This window comes from Rhinopithecus bieti, unplaced genomic scaffold, assembly GCF_001698545.2.
Source record: "Rhinopithecus bieti isolate Rb0 unplaced genomic scaffold, ASM169854v2 scaffold_42772, whole genome shotgun sequence".
Taxonomy (NCBI): Eukaryota; Metazoa; Chordata; class Mammalia; order Primates; family Cercopithecidae; genus Rhinopithecus; species Rhinopithecus bieti.
In genome coordinates this window covers 516,919-538,299 of record NW_016818842.1, presented here as the reverse complement: position 1 = coordinate 538,299, position 21,381 = coordinate 516,919, and the positions used below count along the sequence as shown (strand labels likewise).

At 53.4% G+C, this 21,381-nt stretch overlaps 1 protein-coding gene across 1 annotated transcript in view; it reads right to left on the bottom strand.

The window, feature by feature from the left end:
- COL26A1 (collagen type XXVI alpha 1 chain) overlaps positions 1-21,381 on the bottom strand; it is a 217,400-nt gene that overhangs the window by 15,117 nt on the left and 180,902 nt on the right. Inside the window, 3 exon segments of the mRNA XM_017857686.1 lie at positions 260-358; positions 2,723-2,879; positions 9,595-9,656. Of these exon segments, the coding sequence (XP_017713175.1) occupies positions 260-358; positions 2,723-2,879; positions 9,595-9,656 (318 nt within the window).

The following is a 21,381-nucleotide window of genomic DNA, read 5'->3' as shown; positions in this document are numbered from 1 at the left end:
CAGGAGGCTGAGGCAGGAGAATTGCTTGAACCTGGGAGGCAGAGGTGGCAATGAGCTGAGATGGCATCACTGTACTCCAGCCTAGACGACAGAATGAGACTCCCTCTCAAAAAAAAAAAAAAAAAAAAGACCCCGTTTTTCTTGTACCCAGCAAGATCAGGGCTGTGGGTGCATGGGACACCTCGCCTGTTCCGGTAGGGGAGAGAGCCCAGCCCCTTCCACAGGTTGACAACATCATATATGTGGGGGGTTTTCATACCAGGGGGCCCCGCTGGGCCCTTCTCTCCCATCTGGCCTCGGTCACCTTTGGACCCAGGGGGGCCTGCAGGCCCTGGTGGTCCTGTCTGCCCTGGGGGCCCTGGGGAGAGAAGGAGACAGAGCATCAGAACATGGGGGACCCCCAGCCTCCAGCGGCTCCAGGCTTGGCTCCCTGGGCTGTTGGCCCACCTTCCCCCAGGAGCCCCGCGTGCCTGGAACTCCCCAAACAGGCAAAGCCACTCACATCACCTTGGAGTTGTTGTTTATTATAATTCACAAATTAGTTTTGCACTTAGGAACATCTGTGATTCCAAGAACTGCTTTCGTTCCCATTTTCAGTGTGGGAAAACTGAGGCTCAGGAAGGTTGTCGCTTCCCCAAGGTCACACAGCCAGGCCGCAGCTGAAGTTGCTTAGCTCCAGGTCCCTCTCTTACACCCTACTGTCTCCCTGCTTAGGGTCAACAACCGGGCTTGTGGCAAAGTGCTCCCCAATACGCGGCCTCCGAGGAGGCCCCAGGAGGTCCTGAAGGATGGATCTTCCCAGCTACAGGTCTCCAAGCCCCAAGGGTGGACAAGGAGATGGAGAGGTAAGGCCTGCTGTGTGGCCAGGGGACAGTCCTTTCTCCCTCTGGCCCAGAGAGGTTGCTCAAAAGTGTGTGCTCAGCACTTTGGGAGGCTGAGGCAGGAAGATCACTTGAGCCCAAGGAGTTTGAGACCAGCCTGGGCCACTTAGTGAGACCCTATCTCTACAAAAGATGCAAAAGTTAGCCGGGCGTAATGGTGCATGCCTGTGGCCCCAGCTACTGGGGAGGGTGAGGTGGGAGGATGGCTTGAGCCCAGGAAGTCTGAGCTGCAGTAAGCTATGATCACACCACCGCACTCCAGCGTGGCATACAGAGCTAGACCGTGTCTCAGATCAAAAAAAAAAAAAAATTTCCTGATCTGATGAAGGGACCTGCGCGGAGTCTTAGGTCCCTTTGCACCCCAGCTGCATGGGACTGTGGTATGGTGGGGAGGGCCTGGCTGAGGGCTGCTGGCCTCGGAAGAGCCCCACCTGCTCTCTGGGATCCAGGTTGGCTGCAGATGTCACCATGTGTAGGGTGTGTGCGCCACCTGGTGGCCATTCTTGAAACTGCATTTCCCTGGTTGGGAAGGTCTCGCCAGCCATCCCCTTTTGAGGGGCCTGGGTCCCCGGTGGGATGGGAAGCCCCCTCATCCTCCATCCCCGAAGAAAGATTTGAAGAATGTGGGCATGGGATAACGCTCTGGGTGTGAGACTTTAGGGATAGCAGCTCCAGGGGTGGGCCAGGGGACCAGAGTGAGAGAGGTTCCCCTTCCCATAGCAGACCTGAGCTCGGCCCTCCTCCCACAGCCTTCAGTCCCTTTCAAAGAGTGCCTTCAGTCCCCTTCCCCAGCCTTGGGACTGGCCACTGGAGGCCACCTCTGTCATGCATCTCTCCTCCCTGCTCTGCCCCTGCTCCCCAACCCGGCATCAGAATAGACACATAGAACAGAGGGGAGGGGAGAGCGCCCACTCCAAAGGGCTCTAAAGGCAGAGAATCATGGAGGCAAAATGCCCCTGGCTTGCTGGGTGACCCCAGGGGTGTCACTTAACTTCTCTGAGTCTCAGGTGTCTCCCCTGTAACCTCAAGGCTTCCAAGCTTTGTGTGAAGATTATGAAAGGTATCTGTAGGCTGGGCGTGCTAGCTCACATCTGTAATCCCAACACTTTGGAGGCCGAGGCAGGTGGATCACTTGAGGTCAGGAGTTCAAGGCCAGCTGGCCAACATGGTGAAACCCTGTCTCTACTAAAAAATACAGAAATTAGGCTGGGTGCGCTGGCTCACACCTGTAATCCCAGCACTTTGGGAGGCCAAGGCGGGCAGATCATTTGAGGTCAGGAGTTCGAGACCAGCCTGGCCAACATGGAAAACCCCATCTCTACTAAAAATGCAAAAATTAGCCGGGCTTGGTGGTGCGTGCCTGTAATCCCAGTTATTCGGGAGGCTGAGGCAGGAGAATCACTTGAGCCCAGGAGGCAGAGGTTGCAGTGAGCCGAGATCATGACACTGCACTCCAGCCTGGGTGACAGAGAGAGATTCCATTTCAAAAAAAAAAATTATATCTGCATTTGAAAGATTTTCATATCTGATATGAAAATATTTAATAATTGGCACAGTGCAGATCCTGACCACTCATGGTAGACCCCAGCCTTCAACTCCTGGATTCAGCCTTACAGAGCCACTGCACCTGGCCAGATCATCTACTTTTTAAGATAAACTAGAAATCCTGGCTTTTAGGTGAAATCCCCCAGTTTTCAACTGTTAGCTTAATTTTTCAAAATGCCAGGTGGCATGTCTGATCCAGAGAACCTAGTGTGTGGCCTCTCTAGGGAGACCCTGGGATGCCGTGCCTGAGGCCCCTTCGGCTGCCCCAGCCTGTCCTCTCTGCAGCTTTCACTCACCGGCTGGGCCCGTGGGCCTTCTCTGTCGTGGCCCCGGGTGAGCGAGAGGGATGGCGTCGGGGAAGAAGTCCTCGTTCCAGGGGGGAGGAGTGATCTGGGGAGCCGGCAGGTCGTTGTTGGGGCTCGAGGGCCGTTCTGCTGCTTCTAGCAGGAGGACCTGGGCCAAAGGAGACAGAGAATCAGGTCCCAGTCAGGCCAGGGCAGGGACACGTGTGTGCACCCCATGAGACCTGCAGCTGTCCATGCTGTGTGTGCCCCGTCACACTTCTTAGTGGGAGCATCTCACCCGTGGCCGGGGTTCCCTCCATCCCAGTCCTCTCCTCCTTCTCACATTAGGAAAGTCTTCCTGGACCCTCAGGTTCAAGCAGTGCCTTTCGGACACTGTCAAAGTCCCTGTGCTGGCCAGGAGCGGTGGCTCATGCCTGTAATCCCAGCACTTTGAGAGGTTGAGGCTGGAGGATCACTTGAGGCCAGGAGTTTGAGAACAGCCTGGACAACACAGTGAAACCGCCGTCTCTGCAAAAAATAAAAAAAATTAGCTGGGCGAGGTGGCACACGCCTGCAGTCCCAGTTACTCAGGAGGTTGAACCCAGGAGTTCAAGGCTACAGTGAGTTATGATTGTGCCACTGCGCTCTAGCCTGGGCAACACATCGAGACCCCATCTACAAAAAAAGAGAGAGAGAGAAAACACACACACACACAGAGAGAGAGAAAAGGAAGGGAAGAAAGGGAGGGAGGAGAAAGGAAGGGTGGGTATTAATACGCCCCTTGTGGCACATGACCTTTAGAAGGTTTTCCAGAAAAATGAGAGTGGCCATGATTGCTTGGGACCAGCCTGCAGTGCGGCCCCATCTCTCTCCGCTTGAGGGAGGCAGGAGTCAAAGGTGGCTGAGACCCAGAGCCTGGGACCAGGAGACTTGCTCCTTCCTTTAAAGGCCTGAGAGACAGAACTCAGAAGCCCCGTGAGTCCCTGCTGCCCCCAAAGAGGCCGGCAGGAGGCGCTGTGTGCCAGAAATCGGCTCAGGGTGGGTGGAGATCCCTGCTGGGAACCTGGGTGGGCCCTGGGGCTGAGGGACGTGAGGGACCCGCTGGGCTGAGCTGAGGGTCCATGGTGCACAGGCAGATGGTCTCCCTGAGTAGCCCCTCACCAGTTCTGCAGTGCCCCTGGGCCTGGGGGACATGGGATCCCTGGGGACAAAGTGGCCTGGTCTGGGCTCCTCCCCAGCAGGTGCATCTCCAGGATGCACTCAGCGGCTGCTCAGGGCTCTGACCCTGCACCAGGATTCTGGCTGGGCCCCCTGGGCTCAGGCCCTGCTGTGGGCTGCAGAACAGGCTCTCCCTCCACCCTACTATGGGACACAGCCCTCTGATGGCTTGGATGCCTGGCCCAGGGCCCCTTGACCCCCAGGGCCAATTCTTTCAGCCACTCCCCTTTCTGGTCCTTAGGAGGGTCCATGAAACTGGGAGGGTCACTGTGGAGATATCACAAATGAGATGGAAACAGAGGCTCAGAGACTGCAAGTGACTTGCCCGGAATCACCCAGCAAATGGGCGGTGAGGCCGGGGTCCCAAGCCGTACCTCATCCACCAAACCACAGTTTATCCTCCCAACAGCTCTGCCTCGACCCTAGCTGAACTTCGTGGAGTCACAGAGAGCTGGGGCAGCTGGCTCAGATCACACAGCAGTGAAGGGTGGACCCCAGTCTCCTGAATCTCCGGAAGGAGGAAAGGGTTCCGATTCCTGTCCTAGCCGCTGGCATCCCTGGAGAAGCTGACGGGCCACAGCCAAGGTTAGGGGCTCTGGGGAGGAGCAAGGAGACTGTGGCTGTCAGGTCACGTGATGGAAAGGGCCTGGGATGACCAGCACCAGACGCGTCAGGCCCTGGTGCTCCCGGAGCTGGGGGCAGGAGGTGGGGTGAAGGCTGGAGTGTCTCCCGTTTCAGGCCTGGCTGCTGGGAATAGCAGAAATGCCCCCAGTCGAACAAGGGCATGGGAGAGGGGCAGGCTTGGGAGTGAAAGTGGTAAGTCGGGGTGGGGTGGGGTGGGTTGCAGTATCCCAGGGGGACCTCAGATAGCCATAGTTAACAGGGGGCGGTCCCAAGGACTGGGAGGTGGAGGTAGGGGACCATGAGAGGAAGCGGGGCTGGTGGCGGGAGGCTAGGACGGAGGAGAAGGGAGCACGGTGGAGCCTGGAAAGATTTGGGGAAGGGTCCCACCTTGGGCTCCTGCAGGCATCCCCTAGCGTTCCCCATTCTGGGCAAAGCTCTGGCTTCCCCTGAAGTGACCTGCCAGCCAGTACAAAAGGCCTAGCTCACTCCTTCATGAGGCACCTCCCACCGGGACACCCCTGCTCACAGAGCCTGCAGACCTGGACAGAGGGGCCCTGGTTGGAATCTGCCCTGGCCAATGTCTCAGCCCTCCTGGCTTGGCTGGGGCTGACCTGGAGAAATTGATCCTATTACTGCCCAGGCATGAGCTCACCCAGGCGGGCAGCCGTGGGCGTGGGGACCCAGCCCAAAAACACCAGGCCATGGCCTTTGGGGGCAGTGGCCCTGATGATGTCATTGCAGCCTGGCAGACTGGCCGGGGCACTGCCCTCTCCACACCAGAGACTGCTGGGACTCTGAGGTTTCCGTGACTCTTGAGTACTGTTTGCGGTCCATGAAGTCAGAGAGTAAAGCCCGGGGCAGGAGAGGGGAGGGCAGGCAGGAATATTCCCTGGTGCCCTGCTGGCCTTCTGCCTGCCAGCCCGTCCCAGGAACAGAGGGTGGCAGAAATCCTGTACCAGCTCCTAGGTCTGCACCAGTGGGAGAGCAGATGGAGTGGACTCTGCAGGTTGCCTGGCCCCCGCTGCCCCTTCTTCCCTTGCTCCAGAACTCCCTCTTGTGCCTCTGTGCATGTGGCCCAGGAAAGGAATCAGGACTGACCTGAACCGGGCCGAGCAATCCCTTTCTGCTTAGCCAGGTACTCAGTTTCCCAGCTCCCTTGCAACTAGGAGGTGGTCACTTCACCCAGCACAGGCTCATGGAACATAAGGAGTCTGTTTGGAAGCTTCACCTCACCCTCCACCTCCTGCCTTTACATACAAGGTGAGGATGTGATGCCTGGAGCTGCAGCAGCCACTTTGTAATCATGAGGCATCAACCAATGCAGACAAAAGCCAACTCACTAAGAAGTCAGCGAACAGCCTGGCTTCCTTGGACACCAAACCAATCCTGAGACCACCTCTACTCCTGGACTTCTTGTCAAATAAACAATAAATGTCCTTATGGAATAAGCTACCATTGGCCAGGTTTCTCTCATTTGCCTCCTTCCTGACATACCAAAGCAGACCTCTTGTCTAAGGGAGCAGAAGCCGAAGTGTCCAGGCTCTGGGTTGCTGCTGTTTTATGCAAGCCATCTGATTTCTGCTTCCCTGTCTGGGATCTGACTGCCTGGCTTCTGTCCTGGCTCTGCCTTCACTCTGCTGGCATCCCAGCCTCTGCCCTGGCTGACCCCTAGTCTCTGATCTGAGCTGAAAACACAGCTCTGTGTCTTGGCTCCTGCAGACTCACCTGACCTTGGCACAGCCTCTAGTGCCGCTGGGCTGTCTTAGCAACTAGCCCAGCTGGTGTTCCCTTCCCCTCTCCAGGCCGCTGCCTCTCGGGGCCCTCTGATCTGGGCCATCAAAGCTCCCTATGGGACTGGGCACAGTGGTTCACGCCTGTAATCCCGACACTGGACACTGGGAGGCCAAGGCAGGCAGATCGCTTGAGGTCAGGAGTTTGAGACCAGCCTGGCCAACATAGTGAAACCCCATCTCTACTAAAAATACAAAAATTAGCTGGATGTGGTGGGGCACACCTGTAATCCCCACTACTCAGGAGGCTGAGGCGGGAGAATCACTTGAACCTGGCCCAGGAGGCGGAGGTTGTAGTGAGCTGAGATCACGCCACTGCACCCCAGCCTGGGTGATAGTGCGAGACCTTGTCTGAAAACAAAACAAAACAAAACACAAAAAACCTCCAAGAGGACCTCTCAACACAGATGGGCATGGAGTGGGCAGGTGGGCGGCCAGAAAGTGCTCCAGACAAGATGCAGGAGCTAAGAGAGGAGTCTCCCAGCCCCTACCTAGAAATGCAGACAACTGTCAAAAGGAGGAGGGCTGCAAAGTTCCTCTGTTTCTGCACACCCCAGGCCCAAGCTATCTCCCCCAGCTCCCCACTCGAGAGCTGCCTGTGCTTCCCCACTCTGGACCAGCCTCAAAATGAAGCGACTCCAATTTCCATTTTCCAGGCCATCTGACTGAGATCCAGAGGGAAGGACTGGCCAAGGTGGAGTGGAGGAAGGGTGGGAATCCTGGCCTGGGCTCCTGCCATGCACTGCTGTCCCTCCCTCCAGCCCTCGAGGTGCACAGAGAGGACACAGCCCTCTCACTCAGCCTCACAGGGCAAGCCCTGCCCCGGGCCTGCTGCTGGAGGCCATGGAGCTGGGGCCCTCGGTGGAGAGGGTGTCAGGGCCGGGAAGGCCACAGGGAGGAATTGCTCATGATGGGAGGGCATGGGCCAGGTGGGTGGGGGACAGCTGGCCAAACGCCCACCCTCCCCTAGAGCTGCAACTTTTAACACCCACAATACCCGGCTGAGGGCAGGGCCGCTGCTCTGCGCCAAACCACACAGAGGCTTCCGGGACTAGGAAAATGTCCACCAGGTTGGACATGGCTCGGGGACCCCGCCTTTTCTAAAATCTCAGATACCAGAAGCTCACCCCTCAGCATTTTCCCCTGCACCCGTTCTAGAGGTCCCGGCCCAGCTCAGCCCATGTGGAAACAGTTGCTCCCTGGAACCCTCCACTCCTGTCCCCCGAGAGTTAAGACTCCAAGGAGAGCAGACGGGTCTCTCTCATCCCAGGCCTGGGCTGCTGGGAGACCCTGCCCACCTACGGAAGGGCTGGAGGACAAGGGAGGCCGCGAATGCATGCCTCGGGGCCCCCCGTCATTGCTTTGCACAGATGTCTCCTGCACATCTGTATCTGTAAGGCGGGAACAGTAACGTGGCTGACGTAGGTGACAGCACTAATCCCTGACTCCTGGTCAGCACTAGACCATTTCCAAAGCCAGTTCCCACTGCCATCTCCCTGCAGACTCTCAACAGCCCTGCCGGGCTGACGCTTTCATCCATTCTACGGATGAGGGGCGGAGGTGCTCTGAGAGAGTCACCCAGCTGGCGGAGAGCGGTTCCACACATGTCTGACTCCAAGCCATGCTCACCTGCAACCCCCAGGGCAGAAGTCAGGGCCAAGGGTAATGTGGAGTTGTCAAGGGCTGTGTGTGTTAATGTGTGCACATCTGTGTCATGTGTGTGCATGTGTGTGTATATGTATGTGTGCCCATGTGCATGCATGCTGTGTGTGCACGTATGCCTGAGTATCTGTGCATGTGACCATGGGTATTACATATGTGTGTCCCTGTTTTTGTGTGTATGCGTGGGTCTGTGTGCACATGTGCAAATGTGTGTGTCTGCATGCGTATATATGTATGTGTGTCTCCACATGCGCACTGATGTGTGTGCCCTGGTGTCTATGTGTGTGCATGTGTGTGCACATGTATGGTGTGTGTGTGTGTGTGTGTGTGTGCTCTCCTGGGTGGAGGCACGGCTGACCCTGGCCCTGCTGTCTTCTAGGGGTTCTTGCTGCCTGGGGCTCCAGCCCCACACTCTCAGGTCCCTGGTCCTCACCCCGCCTCCCTGCCACGTGGCCCTGCTCACACACACTCTCTCTGGGCAATGCCACGTGCTCCGGTCGCCACAGTTCTGCTCCAGAGAGAGCTCTGCCTCTGGCTCAGCTGATTCCAGCCTCCTGGTGCTGGCTCTCCCCTGGGGGGCCAGGAAATATAGCAGATCCTGCTGTCCCAAGAGGCTTTGTAGGTATTTGGAGGCTGCCTCATCCCTCCAGACCTGTCCTCCTCGAGGCCGAGCCCCTGTGGCTAAACACCAGAGCCTGCTTACCAAGCCCTCTGGGTGAGAACGGGGCTTGTCTCCATCAGGGCAGACGCTGTTGACGCCCCATGCGCACCCCTCAGCCCCACCTGGCTTTGGCTTCGGCCTGTGGCCACCTGCAACTCTGCCAAGGGCTTTCTCCAGCCACAGGAGCTTGCACAAGCTGACTGAGACAGGAAGTATCCTCGGGGAAGTGTTAACCCAGTGAGGGGCAGGAGAGATGTCTGGCTTCATCGCCCTAAGGTGGGCGGGCCCTGAAGTGTGCTCAAAACCACCGCCTCCCAGAGGGAGTGTGAGATGGAGCCCCAGGTGCTCCCACAGGTCACCTGCCCATGAACACACATGTACTGGGCATACCCTTCCCTGCCTCTCTCCCTGCCCAGTGCTGCCTGGGGTCACTGCCAGGTAAATTACTTGGCCTTTATGGATTCCTCAGCCTCTGGGCTGACTCCACTGAGGGAGTCCTCTTCCCATAGACTGGGCTGAAAGCTGGTCACTTCCCAGCAGTTCCTCCTCCACGGAGTCTTTTCCCATTGGTTCCTCTGTGCCCAGCCCCATTCTGGAGGTGGGAAGAGTGGCCCTGGAGGGACAGAGACTCCCTCCTCTTTCCACTGTCCTCTGGGTGTCCAATCTCCCAGCCCCCAGGTCCCGGGAGCTCAGCACCATTCTGCCCTGCCCACAACCAGCCTGCTGCCTGGGACCTCCAAGCCCAAGAAGGCCACGCAGAGTCACCAAGTCCTGAACAGTACGCAGTACCTGGGACCGGCTGTCCAAGCCTGCTGGGAAACCTGGGGCTGGGAATTCCACAGCCACACCCAGTGATTGCCCGACGCCTCTCCCCACCACCCCAGCTCCCCAGGCAGCTCCCCAGGCCCAGACTCCCCAGCCCAACTGACCTTGGCCTCCAGTGTGGTCAGTCGCTCACTCATGTCACTGAGCCGGGTGCAGTTCATGCATTCTGAAAGAGAAGAGGAACTAATATGAAAGCAGAGTGTAGACCCTGGGAAGAGAGCAGCCCAGTCACCAGGATAGCCTCTGGGCAGGCGGGCAAGCAGAAACATCTCCAGTCATTTTGCCTGGAAAACTCTTATTCATCCTTCAAAGCCCTACCCTCAGACACTCCTCCTCCATGCAGCCTACTGGACCACTGAGCCTCCCTTCTGAGCACGCACAGTACACTGTACTGTTTATTCAGACAAGGTGATGCCGTGAGCTGGTGAGCACCATGAAGGCAGGGGTCTTTTTCTATTTTGTTCACCCATGAATCTCAGTGCCTGGCACAAAGCAGGGACTCAAAAAATATCTGACAATTGATGAACAGATAGTGAGGTGGGCCCCTGACTTTGAGAACCAGAGTTGGGCTAATAGACACAGACTGGGAAAGGGATGCCAAAGCCAGCCCAGTTGGCGGGGGCAATCAAGGAGGACGTCCTGGAGGCAGTGGCATCAAAGATGAGACCTGAGGAATGCACAATAGCTGGCCAGGTTCTGCAAAGAGAAGAGCAAATGCATTCTCAAAGAAAAAGAAATGCATTCTGAAAGAGTGCATTTTCTGAGGCAAGAAGAGAGTGAGAACAGGGCAGGTTGGCCAACTGGGAACACATTTGGGGGCTGCCAAGGCTGGAAAGGTCAAGGAGCTCTAACACCAGGGGCCTGGGAAGGGCTGTGGCAGTGTCCGTAGGTCACTGGAGGGTCTTAGGCGGGTGAAATTCAAGGTCAGATTTGCATTTGTAGATGCTCGCTCTGGCAGCAGAGCGTGCAGTGGGTGGAAGTGGGAGGGACTGGAGCCCGGAAGCCCAATTAGGAGCCTACTGATGCTGACCCCGCCCAAGCACACATCTCTCTGGGCTGTAATTATCTTTTAATGTCTGTCTCCCTGGAGGCCCGAGACCTGGAGCTCTTTAATGATGAAATAGACGGTTCAAAGCTGTTCTAAAGAGCTTTTATTGCTCTAGAAGTCAGGGGATGCCTAAAGTCTCTCTTTCCTCAGCTCAGTTCAAAGCCTGACCCTGCACGATCCCCATCCCTGTTAAACAGACGCCTAAGATGTATTTGGGTAACTGAATAGCTCCCACTCGGCGCGCTGGGGCTGACCATGGTGCTGCTTGGGAGTGGTGAGAGCTGCAGCCCATGCGTACAGTCCACAGCCCCCCAACACTGTCAGCCTCCCCCTTGTTCTTGGAGATATCCCTGTCTTTGTTACCGAATGCAAACCACCTTGAAATGTTCACCATCCTTAAAAAAAAAAACGGCGATTCCTCTGCAACAGATGTTTGGGGAGAAATCATGGGGGGTTGGAGGGAGTCTTAGGACCCTGGTAATAGGTGGTCGAGGCTGTACCCTCAGGGTGCTCAGTCTCAGGTCAAGAGGGGGCAACACGCTACTGTCTCCTCCCCAGCAACATGTGGCCTAGCAGAGGGCCCCTCTCCCTGCTTCCCTCCCTTCTACCCCTGGCTGGCCCAAGTCAGTGATTTATAAGCATTTGTTAAGGAATAGAACTCTTTCTCCTCCATAAAACCTTGTCAGTACCTCTGACGCATAAAACAGATTAAAGACTGAGGTATAAACACTGAACATTCAAACAACTAGAAGAATAGATACAGTTTTCTGACTCTGGGACCAGGCAGGACTTCACCAAAGACACATGATACAGGGATGTGGCTTTCTGGTTAAACATGGTGGATTGAACACAGGTTCCCTTCTGTTTTCTCTCAGGAAAGGGCTGATAAAGAAATAAAAATGTAGGCCGGGCGCAGTGGCTCACGCCTGTAATCCCAGCACTTTGGGAGGCCGAGGCAGGCAGATACACAAGGTCAGGAGATCAAGACCATCCTGGCTAACACGGTGAAACCCCGTCTCTACTAAAAAATACAAAAAATTAGCCGGGCGTGGTGGTGGGCGCCTGTAGTCCCAGCTACTCGGGATGCTGAGGCAGGAGACTGGCATGAACCCGAGTGGCGGAGCTTGCAGTGAGCCGAGACCGTGACTGCCCACTCCAGCTCTGGGCGACAGAGCGAGACTCCGTCTCAAAAAAAAAAAAGAAAAAGGCCGGGCGCGGTGGCTCAAGGCCTGTAATTCCCAGCACTTTGGGGGAGGCCGAGACGGGCGGATCCACGAGGTCAGGAGATCGAGAGCATCCTGGCTAACACGGTGAAACCCCGTCTCTACTAAAAAATACAAAAAACTAGGCGGGCGAGGTGGCCGGCGCCTGCAGTCCCAGCTACTCGGGAGGCTGAGGCAGGAGAATGGCATAAACCCGGGAGTCGGAGCTTGCAGTGAGCTGAGATCCGGCCATGCACTCCAGCCTGGGCGACAGAGCGAGACTCCGTCTCAAAAAAAAAAAAAAAAAAAAAAACAAGAAATAAAAAAGGTATAAAATCCACAAAGCAAAGGGCGGAGGGACCTCCTGGCAGATGAACAATACAAATACTACTTTGCAAACTGTATGCAGCCAGGTGCGCCAGCCAGCCTTGCAAACCCAAGGTAGGGATGGAAACTGGGAGCCACTGGCTCTCCTGGGGCTCAAGAAGCCCCAGATGGGGCAGGGGAGGGAGTCCTCCCTGGAAACAGGGACCCGCCGAAGAGGAAAGACCCACTGACACTGACATTTGGGGACATCCCTGATGAAATGGCAGAGTCCCTAAAAGACCAGCCTCTGTGAAGTCCCCAGTCAACAAGGCCCTGGCGTCCAGGGTGCTTTCAGTGCCTGCTTTTTTTTTTTTTTTTTTAAAGACAGTCTTACTCTGTCACCCAGGCTGGAGTACAGTGATGCAAACTTGCTCACTGCAACCTCCACCTCCCAGGTTCAAGTGATTCTTCTGCCTCAGCCTCTTGGGTAGCTGGGACGACAGGCATGCACCACCACACCCGGCTAGTTTTGTATTTTTAGTAGAGACGGGGTTTTACCATGTTGGCCAGGCTGGTCTCGAACTTCTGACCTCAAGGGATCCACCCACCTCAGCCTCCCAAAGTGCTGGGATTACAGGTGAGAGCCACTGCGCCCAGCCTAATGCCTTCTTAAACTTACACAACCAATGATTCCTGCACTGCTAAAAGAAGTCCTTAATGGGAAAGGCAGAGATCAAAATGAACAGGGTTCCATTTGTTCACCTATCTACCCACCCACCCAGCTACCCATCCTATACCTCATGCTACCCCCACCCTAAACACCCCCATCTACCCACCTATACATTCACCCTGCTCCCCATCTGTCCACCTCCTCTCCTCTACCTATAATCATCTCTCATCCACCTGAAGACTCTGCAGATGTTCCTGTGACTGGATGACACTCTGTCAACAGTCTAGTACTGGTGGGGAGAGGGGCAGGGCTGCACAGACCCAAATACCTGCCTTCAGGGGTTGTTTACTTGAAAGCAGAGATCCATGACCCCTCTCTACTAGCTGTGTCCTGTGGGTTGACCAGGATCACTTGGAAAAAGCAAGATGGAACCTAAGTGTCCATCAGTGGTGGATTGGATAAAGAATATAAGGTACATATATTCTGTGGAATATTACACAGCCATGAAAAAGAATGAAATCATGTCCTTTGCAGCAACATGGATGCAGGTGGATGTTGTCATTCTGAGTGAACAAACTCAGAAGCAGAAGATCAAATATTGCATGTTCTCACTTATAAGTAGGAGCTGAACAAGGGGTATACATGGACATACAGATGGGGTATGAGGATTGAAAAGTTATCTATCTGGTACAGTGCTCAACATTTGGGTAATGAGGCCGGGCATGGTGGCTCATGCCTGTAATCTCAGCACTTTGGGAGGCCGAGGTGAGAGGATCACCTGAGGTCAGGAGTTCAAGATCAGCCTGACCAACATGGTGAAATCCCATCTCTACTAAAATTACAAATATTAGCCAGGCATGGTGGCAGATGCCTAAAATCCCAACTACTCGGGAGGCTGAGGCATGAGGATCACTTGAATCCGGGAGGCAGAGGTTGCGGTGAGCCAACATCGAGCCATTGCACTCCAGCATGGCCAACAGAGCAAAACTCCGTCTCAAAAACAAAAAACAAAAAACATTTGGGTGATGGGTACACTAGAAGTCCAATCCCTACTATTATGCATGTAGCAAACAAGCACATGTAATCCCCTGAATCTAACATAATTTTCTTTTGAGACAGAATCTTGCTGTATTGCCTGGGCTGGAGTGCAGTGGTGTAATCTTGTCTCACTGAAACCATTGCCACCTGGGTTCAAGCGATTCTCCTGCCTCAGCCTCCCAAGTAGCTGGGACTACAGTCATATGCCACTGTACCTGGCTAATTTTTATATTTTTAGTAGAGACAGGGTTTCGCCATATTGACCAGGCTGGTCTCAAACTCCTGACCTCAAGTGATCCACCCAGCTTGGCCTCCCAAACAGCTGAGATGACAGGCATGAGCCACAGCACTTAGTCTTAAAACAAAATAACATATTTTAAAAAGAAAAGAAGGATGGGTGTGGTGGCTCATGCCTGGAATCCTCGTACTTTGGGAGGTTGAGATGGGTGGATGGCTTGAGCCCAGGAGTTTGAGATCAGCCTGGTTAACATAGTGAGACCCTGTCTGTACAAAAAAATACAAAAATTAGCCAGGCATGGTGGTGTGTGCCTGTAGTCTCAGCTACTTGGGAGGCTGAGGCGGTAGGATCACTTGAGTCCAGGAGGCTGAGACCACACTGGGCAACATGGTGAAACCCCTTCTCTACAAAAAAAAAAAAAAAAAAATTGGCAGAGATTGTGGCATGTCCCTGTAGTCCCAGCTACTTAGGAGGCTGAGGCAGGAGGATCACCTGAGTCCAGAAGGTTGAGGGTGCAGTGAGCCATGTTGGCACCACTGCACTACAGTCTGGGCAACAAAGCGAGACCCTGTCAGAGAGGGGAGAGGAAGGGAGAAGAGGGGAGAAGAGGGAAGGGGAGGGGAGGGGATGGAAGGGGAGGTGAGGGAAAAGCACCTCTCCAGCCACACAGGAAGACACCACTCCACCCTTGGGGCCTGAGGGAAGAGGAGGAGGAGGTGGACACGGGGAAGTTACAAATGACAGCCCTGGTCTGTCCAGGAACTCCGGGCAAACTGCACAATCTGGAGGCTTTTAGGGGCCTTGAGCAGAGCGTTTCCAGGGCCTGAGGCAACAATTAGGACCTGCAGGTCCCTCCCCCTGCAGTGGGGAAGGTCAGTGGACGGAGGGAGAGGCCCGGCTCTCCCAAATACCTATTTCTGGAAATTGTGTTGGGCCTGGGCCCAGTTTTCTCTGGCACTGGGCACCCTGCTTGGCAGGTGAGGAGCAGCTTGGCCAACGGTGGACATGAGGGTTGTGGGGTGGGTCCAGCTCCCCAGCTGTGATGAGGCCCAGGACCCAGCCAGCTCTGACTCGCCACACCACCCCCATCCCCCGGCCCGCGCTCCAGAACAGGATGGGATTTTCATTCCCTTGGCAGTCTGTCATTGACAGGCAATTAAAGCATGTTTGTTTAACTTTCTCTGATTATTCACTGGAGTGCTGGAAACATGGAAATGCTGAGGGGGGTGCTGATCCTGTCCCCTCCTGGCTCTGATTGGAGGAGGCCCTGCCCGAACCACCCTACTATGTGGTCTCTAACCTTCTGGGATTATGAAGAGTCCCACGTGTCCTGCCCCTTTGAGAACACACTGGCCCTGGAGCACCTGGGGCCACAGTGCCTTTCCCAGTGTCTAGGACCCACACGGGGAAAACCTTTGCCAATAGGTGTATGTTGGAAGTGTCAACGTACCAGGCAAACCATTGTGTGTTTGTGGATGCACAAGCACATGTGTGTGAAAGAGACAGGCTGGACGCAGTGGCTCACGTCTGTAATCCCAGCACTTTAGGAAGCTGAGGCGGGCGGATCACGAGGTTAAGAGATCAAGACCAGCCTGGCCAACATGGTGAAACCCCGTCTCTACTAAAAATACAAAAAGAAAATCAGCCGGACGTGGTGGTGTGCGCCTGTAATTTCAGCTACTCAGGAGGCTGCGCAGGAGAATCGCTTGAACCTGGGAGGCAGAGGTTGCAGTGAGCCGAGATTGCGCCACTGCACTCCAGCCTGGTGACAGAGCAAGACTCCATCTCAAAAAGAGAAAAAAAGAAAAAGAAAAAAGAAAAAAAGAAAAAAAGAGACAGACAGAGACATGGAGAGAGCAGGCCAGGTGGGATGGCTCATGCGTGTCATCCCAGCACTTTAGGAGGTCAAGGTGGGAGGATAGCTTGGGCCTAGGAGTTCGAGACCAGTCTGGGCAACATGGCAGGATCCTGTCTCTAGAAAAAATTTAAAAATTGGCTGGATGTGGTGGCGTGTGCCTGTAATCCTAGCTACTCAGGAGGCTGAGGTGGGAGGATTGCTTGAGCCTGGGAGGTAGAGGCTGCAGTGAGTTGTGACTGTGCCACTGCACTCCAGCCTGGGCTGGAGATGCAGTGTCCTTTTGAGATGCTGTCTCAAAAGAGAGAGAGAGAGAGTTGATTGTGTGGTGTGTTCATTGTAAAGAGAACTATAGAGACCTGGTTCTAAGTCGGCCAGGAACTCGCTCTGTGGCTTGAGATGCCCTCTGTCTCTCCACACCTCAGTTTTCCCATCTATAAAAGGGGTTTACACTGGATCAGCTCCAGAGGCCTCAGGCTCCGGGACTCTTCACTCTTGCCACTGGTGACCTTCTCCTCGGCCTCTTACTTCCGGGCTCTGCCCACCCACTGCAGGACGACAGTTGCCAAATCCACCTGCCATCTGCCTTTGGTCAGCGTTGCTCCTGTTGATGGCTCTGCTCCCAGAATTCAGGACCCACCTTCCAAATGAGGCTGGATTCCCAAGGCCTGGGCCCTGAGAGGGGATTTGCAGATAGGGCAGGATTTGGTTATTGCAGGGAAATGTAAAGAGGCAACCGGAGTCTACTTGGGCCACAAGACACCAGCGGGAGGCAAGGCACATGGATGGTCCTGTCCCCAGAGACCCGGCTCCCTCTGTGAGAGGTCTCAGAGGGCGGTCTGCAGGCAGAGGGCATGTGCAGGGTGGGTGTCCCCAGTAGGCCACCCCAACCGGGGCCCAGTTGGAGGAGATCCTAAAAATCTACCCAGAAGGCTGGGCCTGGTGGCTCATGCCTATAATCCCAGCACTTTGGGAGTCTGAGGAGGGCGGATCACCTGAGGTTAGGAGTTCGAGACCAGCCTGGCCAACACAGTGAAACCCCATCTCTACTAAAAATACAAAAATTAGCTGGGTGTGGTGGTGGGCGCCTATAATCCCAGCTACTTGGGAGGCTGAGGCAGGAGAATCACTTGAATCTGAGAGGCGGAGGTTGCAGTGAGCTGAGATCACGCCATTGCACTCTAGCCTGGGCAACAAGAGCGAAACTCCATCTCAAAAAAAAAAGAAAAATCCATCCAGAGAACTTTGACCCCAGCCAAGACTCCTGGACCCCATTAGGGGAAGAAAACTCCAAGGAGGTCACTGGGGTCAGTTGCTGTGGGAATGAGGTTGGGGACAGGCCAGTTGGGTTGGCTGTGAGTGCTCACAGGGGACCACAGGAATAAAGAAGTTCACAGTGGACTCAGTTTCCCCAATGTGACAGAAGACAGAAAACAGCCAGGCTGAGCCTAACACAAATACATCAGGCATCTTTCCATGCTACTATGCACAGGGTCTTCCCACTCCACTCAAGAGGTCTGTCTCAGGACACACATTCTTTCTGGTCTCCCTCTTCCCCCATGGGGCTTCTGGAGGTCACTAAGGACCTTCCTCTACTGGTCAGACTTTGGTCACCTCACCCTCTGCTAGAAACACGGAACAGTCCCCACTGGCCTGAGGATAAAGTCCTTGGCATGGCTAAGCTTAGTGCCCCTGTCTGCCCTGGTCTCTCACCATCACACACATCTGCCAGCCAAGCCAGTACCACAGTGAGGCCACACCCCATCCCACCAGGCCACACCCTCCCAGCTAGGCCTTGGCCCCTCCAACCAGGCCTATTCCCTCCAGCAAGGCCACTCCTCCTCTAGCCAGACCACACCTCCTCCAGACAGGCCATGCTCCCTCCAGGCCAGGGCCCCAACTAGGCTACATCCCCTCCAACCAGACCACACCTCCTCCAGCCAGACCATTCCTCTTTCAGCCAAGCCATGCTCTCTCCAGCCAGGGCATGCTGCCTCCAGCCAGGTCATGCCCCTCCCGCAGGCCACACTCTCCCAGTTAGACTATGCCCTCTCCAACCAGGCCACATCCCCTCCAGCAAGGCCACACCTCCACCAGCCAGACCATTCCTCTTTCAGCCAGGCCATGCCCACCAGTCAAGGCCACGCCTCCTCCAGCCAGACAACACCCCCTCCAGCCAGACCATAGCTCCTCCAGCCAGACCACGCCTCCTCCAGCCAGGCCACGCCTCCTCCAGCCAGGCCATGCCCCGGAGCATTCCCCAGTCTCCAACCTTTGCACACATAGTTCCTTCCTCTGGACATTCCTATTCCCTACCTCCCTCTCTGTTTCGCAGTTAATCCTTAAAAACGCAGTTCCAGCCGGGTTCGGTGACTCATGCCTTCCATCCCAGCACTTTGGGAGGCCAAGGTGGGCAGATCATCTGAGGTCAGGAGTTCGAGACCAGCCTGACCAACATGGTGAAACCCTGTCTACTAAAAATACTCGGGAGGCTGAGGCAGGAGAATCGCTTGAACCCAGGAGGCAGAGGTTGCAGTGACCCGAGATCGCACCATTGCACTCCAGCCTGGACAACAAGAGCAAAACTACATCTGAAAAAAAAAAAAAGAAAGAAAGAAAGAAAGAAAATGCAGTTCTGCTCCAGCTAAAAAGATACCATGGCAAATAGGAGGGCAGTATGGCCTACTGTAGCTTTCCCCAAGGAGAGTGGCTGGATCTCCATTATCAAAATCCCATTGAGAGGTGAGCCAGCAGGGTAGCATCGGGGTGTCAGTATAAAGGCTGGACTGCCATGTAGGAGAGGGGTCAAAGGAAGAAAGTCTCTAAATGTTTTGGTCACTTTCTAACTTAAGTAAGAATGAAGTCAGAAGCCAGGCTTGGTGGCTCACGCCTGTAATTCCAGCACTTTGGGAAGCTGAGGAGGGCGGATCACGACGTAAGGAGATTGAGACCATCCTGGCTAACACGATGAAACCCCGTTTCTATTAAAAATACAAAAAATTAACCAGGTGTGGTGGCACACGCCTGTAGTCCCAACTACTCACTCAGGAGGCTGAGGCAGGAGAATTGCTTGAACCTGGGAGGCAGAGGTTGTAGTGAGCCGAGAACGTGCCACTGTACTCCAGCCCGGGTGACAGAGCAAGACAGCCTCAACAACAACAACAACAAAAATAATGAAGTCAAATTGTGGATACTGAGTGAGAACCTACCTCAGCACTTTTGCCCCACCTGGCTCTTAGAAAGCTGGCATCAAGGGCCATGCCACCCACTCACAAATCATAAGATTCACAAGATTCTTCACTGGGGCACCAATTCTCAATATGATATGAAAGCAAGTGCCTGGACCATGATGGGCATGGACAAAGTCTGTCTATAACCCTGGGGGTTCTGCTGACTTGGCTGGCAGAGTCTGTCTTTCTCCCTCTCTGCCTCCACATCCAACCCTTATTCAAGGTTGATGCATCTTGCACCATGGCTGGACCACAGGCCAAAGCATCTTTCCCTCAGCAAGATCTAATGAAAAACTACTATTATGGAATTATTAAGTTAGTTTAGCAAGGTGGCTGGAATATAAAGACAGTTTATAAAATTCAACCATATTCCTACATACAACAAGCAAATAGAAAATGAAATTAAATGATACCATGTACAAAAGCATCATAAAGTATGAAATTACATAGGACTGAATCTACCGAAAACTATAAAACATCACTGAGAGAAATTAAATAAGAATGAAATCAATGGAAAGATATACTATGTTCATGGATTGGAAGACTCAATATTATAAAGCTGTTAATTCTCTCCATCCCAGTAAAAATTGCAGCTGTTGTGTTACACTAGTATATTGAACATGTCAGTGTCTATACCACTGGGTTGGTGTGTTACGCTGGAACATCAGACACATCAGGTTTACACCTCTGGCAACAACAGAGCATTTTCTGGCTGTAGGTGCCTGATACATTGTCTTGATTTTCCTTTGTAACTCAACTGTATAGAAGTTTTTTTCCCTAACAGTAGTGGGATTATGGGTGATTAATCATTGGTGTCGCTGCAGTAGTCTTTTTTTTTTTTTTTTTCTTTGGGGCAGAGTCTCACTCTGTCACCCAGGCTGGAGTGCAGTGGTGCCATCTCAGCTCACTGCAACCTCTGCCTCCTGCCTCCTGGGTTCAAGCACCTCTAGTACCTCAGCCTCATGAGTAGCTGAGATTACAGCCGCCCACCACCATGCCTGGCTAATTCTTTGTATTTTTAGTAGAGACGGGGTTTCACCATGTTGGTCAGGCTGGTCTCGAACTCCTGACCTAAAGTGATCAGCCCGCTTCAGCCTCTCAAAGTGCTGGGATTACAGGTGTGAGCCACTGCACCCAGCCACAATTGTTGTTTTTGAAAATAAATTTATATATACATATATCTTCTTCTCAGTTGATCTACAGAGTCAATGCAATCCCATTCAAAATCCCAGTGGGCTTTTTTTTCTTTGGTGCAAATTGTCAGATTGATTCCAAAATGTACATGAAAATACAAATGTCCAAGACTAGTCAAGGCCATCTTGAAGAAGAACAAAAATGAAAGATTTATACTACTAGAATTGAGACCTTGTTACAGAACTATACTACTTAAGACACTGAATTATTGGTGCAAAGTAAGACAAACAGATCTGCATTTACACAATCACTGGGCTTATGAAAAAGGTACAAATGCAGTACAGAAGAGAAAGGATAGACTTATCAATAAATTGTGCTGGTCAACTGGATATCCAAATGGAAAAGAAAAATAAAAGAATTTGACCCCTAATCCACACCACATAAGAAAGTCAATTGGGTTGTAGATCTAAATGTAAAGGGTAAAACAATACAACATTTAGAAGAAAACGTAGGTGACTACCTGTATAACCTCAGTATGGAGTTCTTAAGCAGGATGCAAAAAGCATTCTCATTTTTAAAAACTGATAAAGTAGACCACATTAAAATTAAGAATCTCTCAGGCTGGGTGCAGTGGCTCATACCTGTAATCCAAGCACTTTGGGAGGCTGAGGTGGGTGGATCACTTGAGGTCAGGAGTTTGAGACCAGCCTGGCCAACATGGTGAAACCCCGTCTCTACTAAAAATACAAAATTAGCGGGGTGTGGTGGTATGTGCCCGTAATCCCAACAACTCAGGAGGCTGAGGCAGGAGAATGGCTTGAACCTGGGAGGTGGAGGTTGCGGTGAGCCGAGATCATGCCATTGCACTCCAGTCTGGGCAACAAGAGCGAAACTCCGTCTCAAAAAAAAAAAAAAAGAAGAAAAAAAAAGAATTTATTTTCATCAAAAGATGAAAAGACACCATTAAGAGACTGGATGAAGAAGTATATCACCAACTGGAAGAGGATTCTTGGAATATGTATATGCACAAAATGAGAGCTCCAAATGGCCAATGATCATATGAAGAGAGGGTCAAGTTCATTTGCCATATCAGGGAAATTTAAATTAAACCATAGTGTGATACTCCCACATACCCACTAGAATGGCTGATATTAAAAGACTAACAGTTAC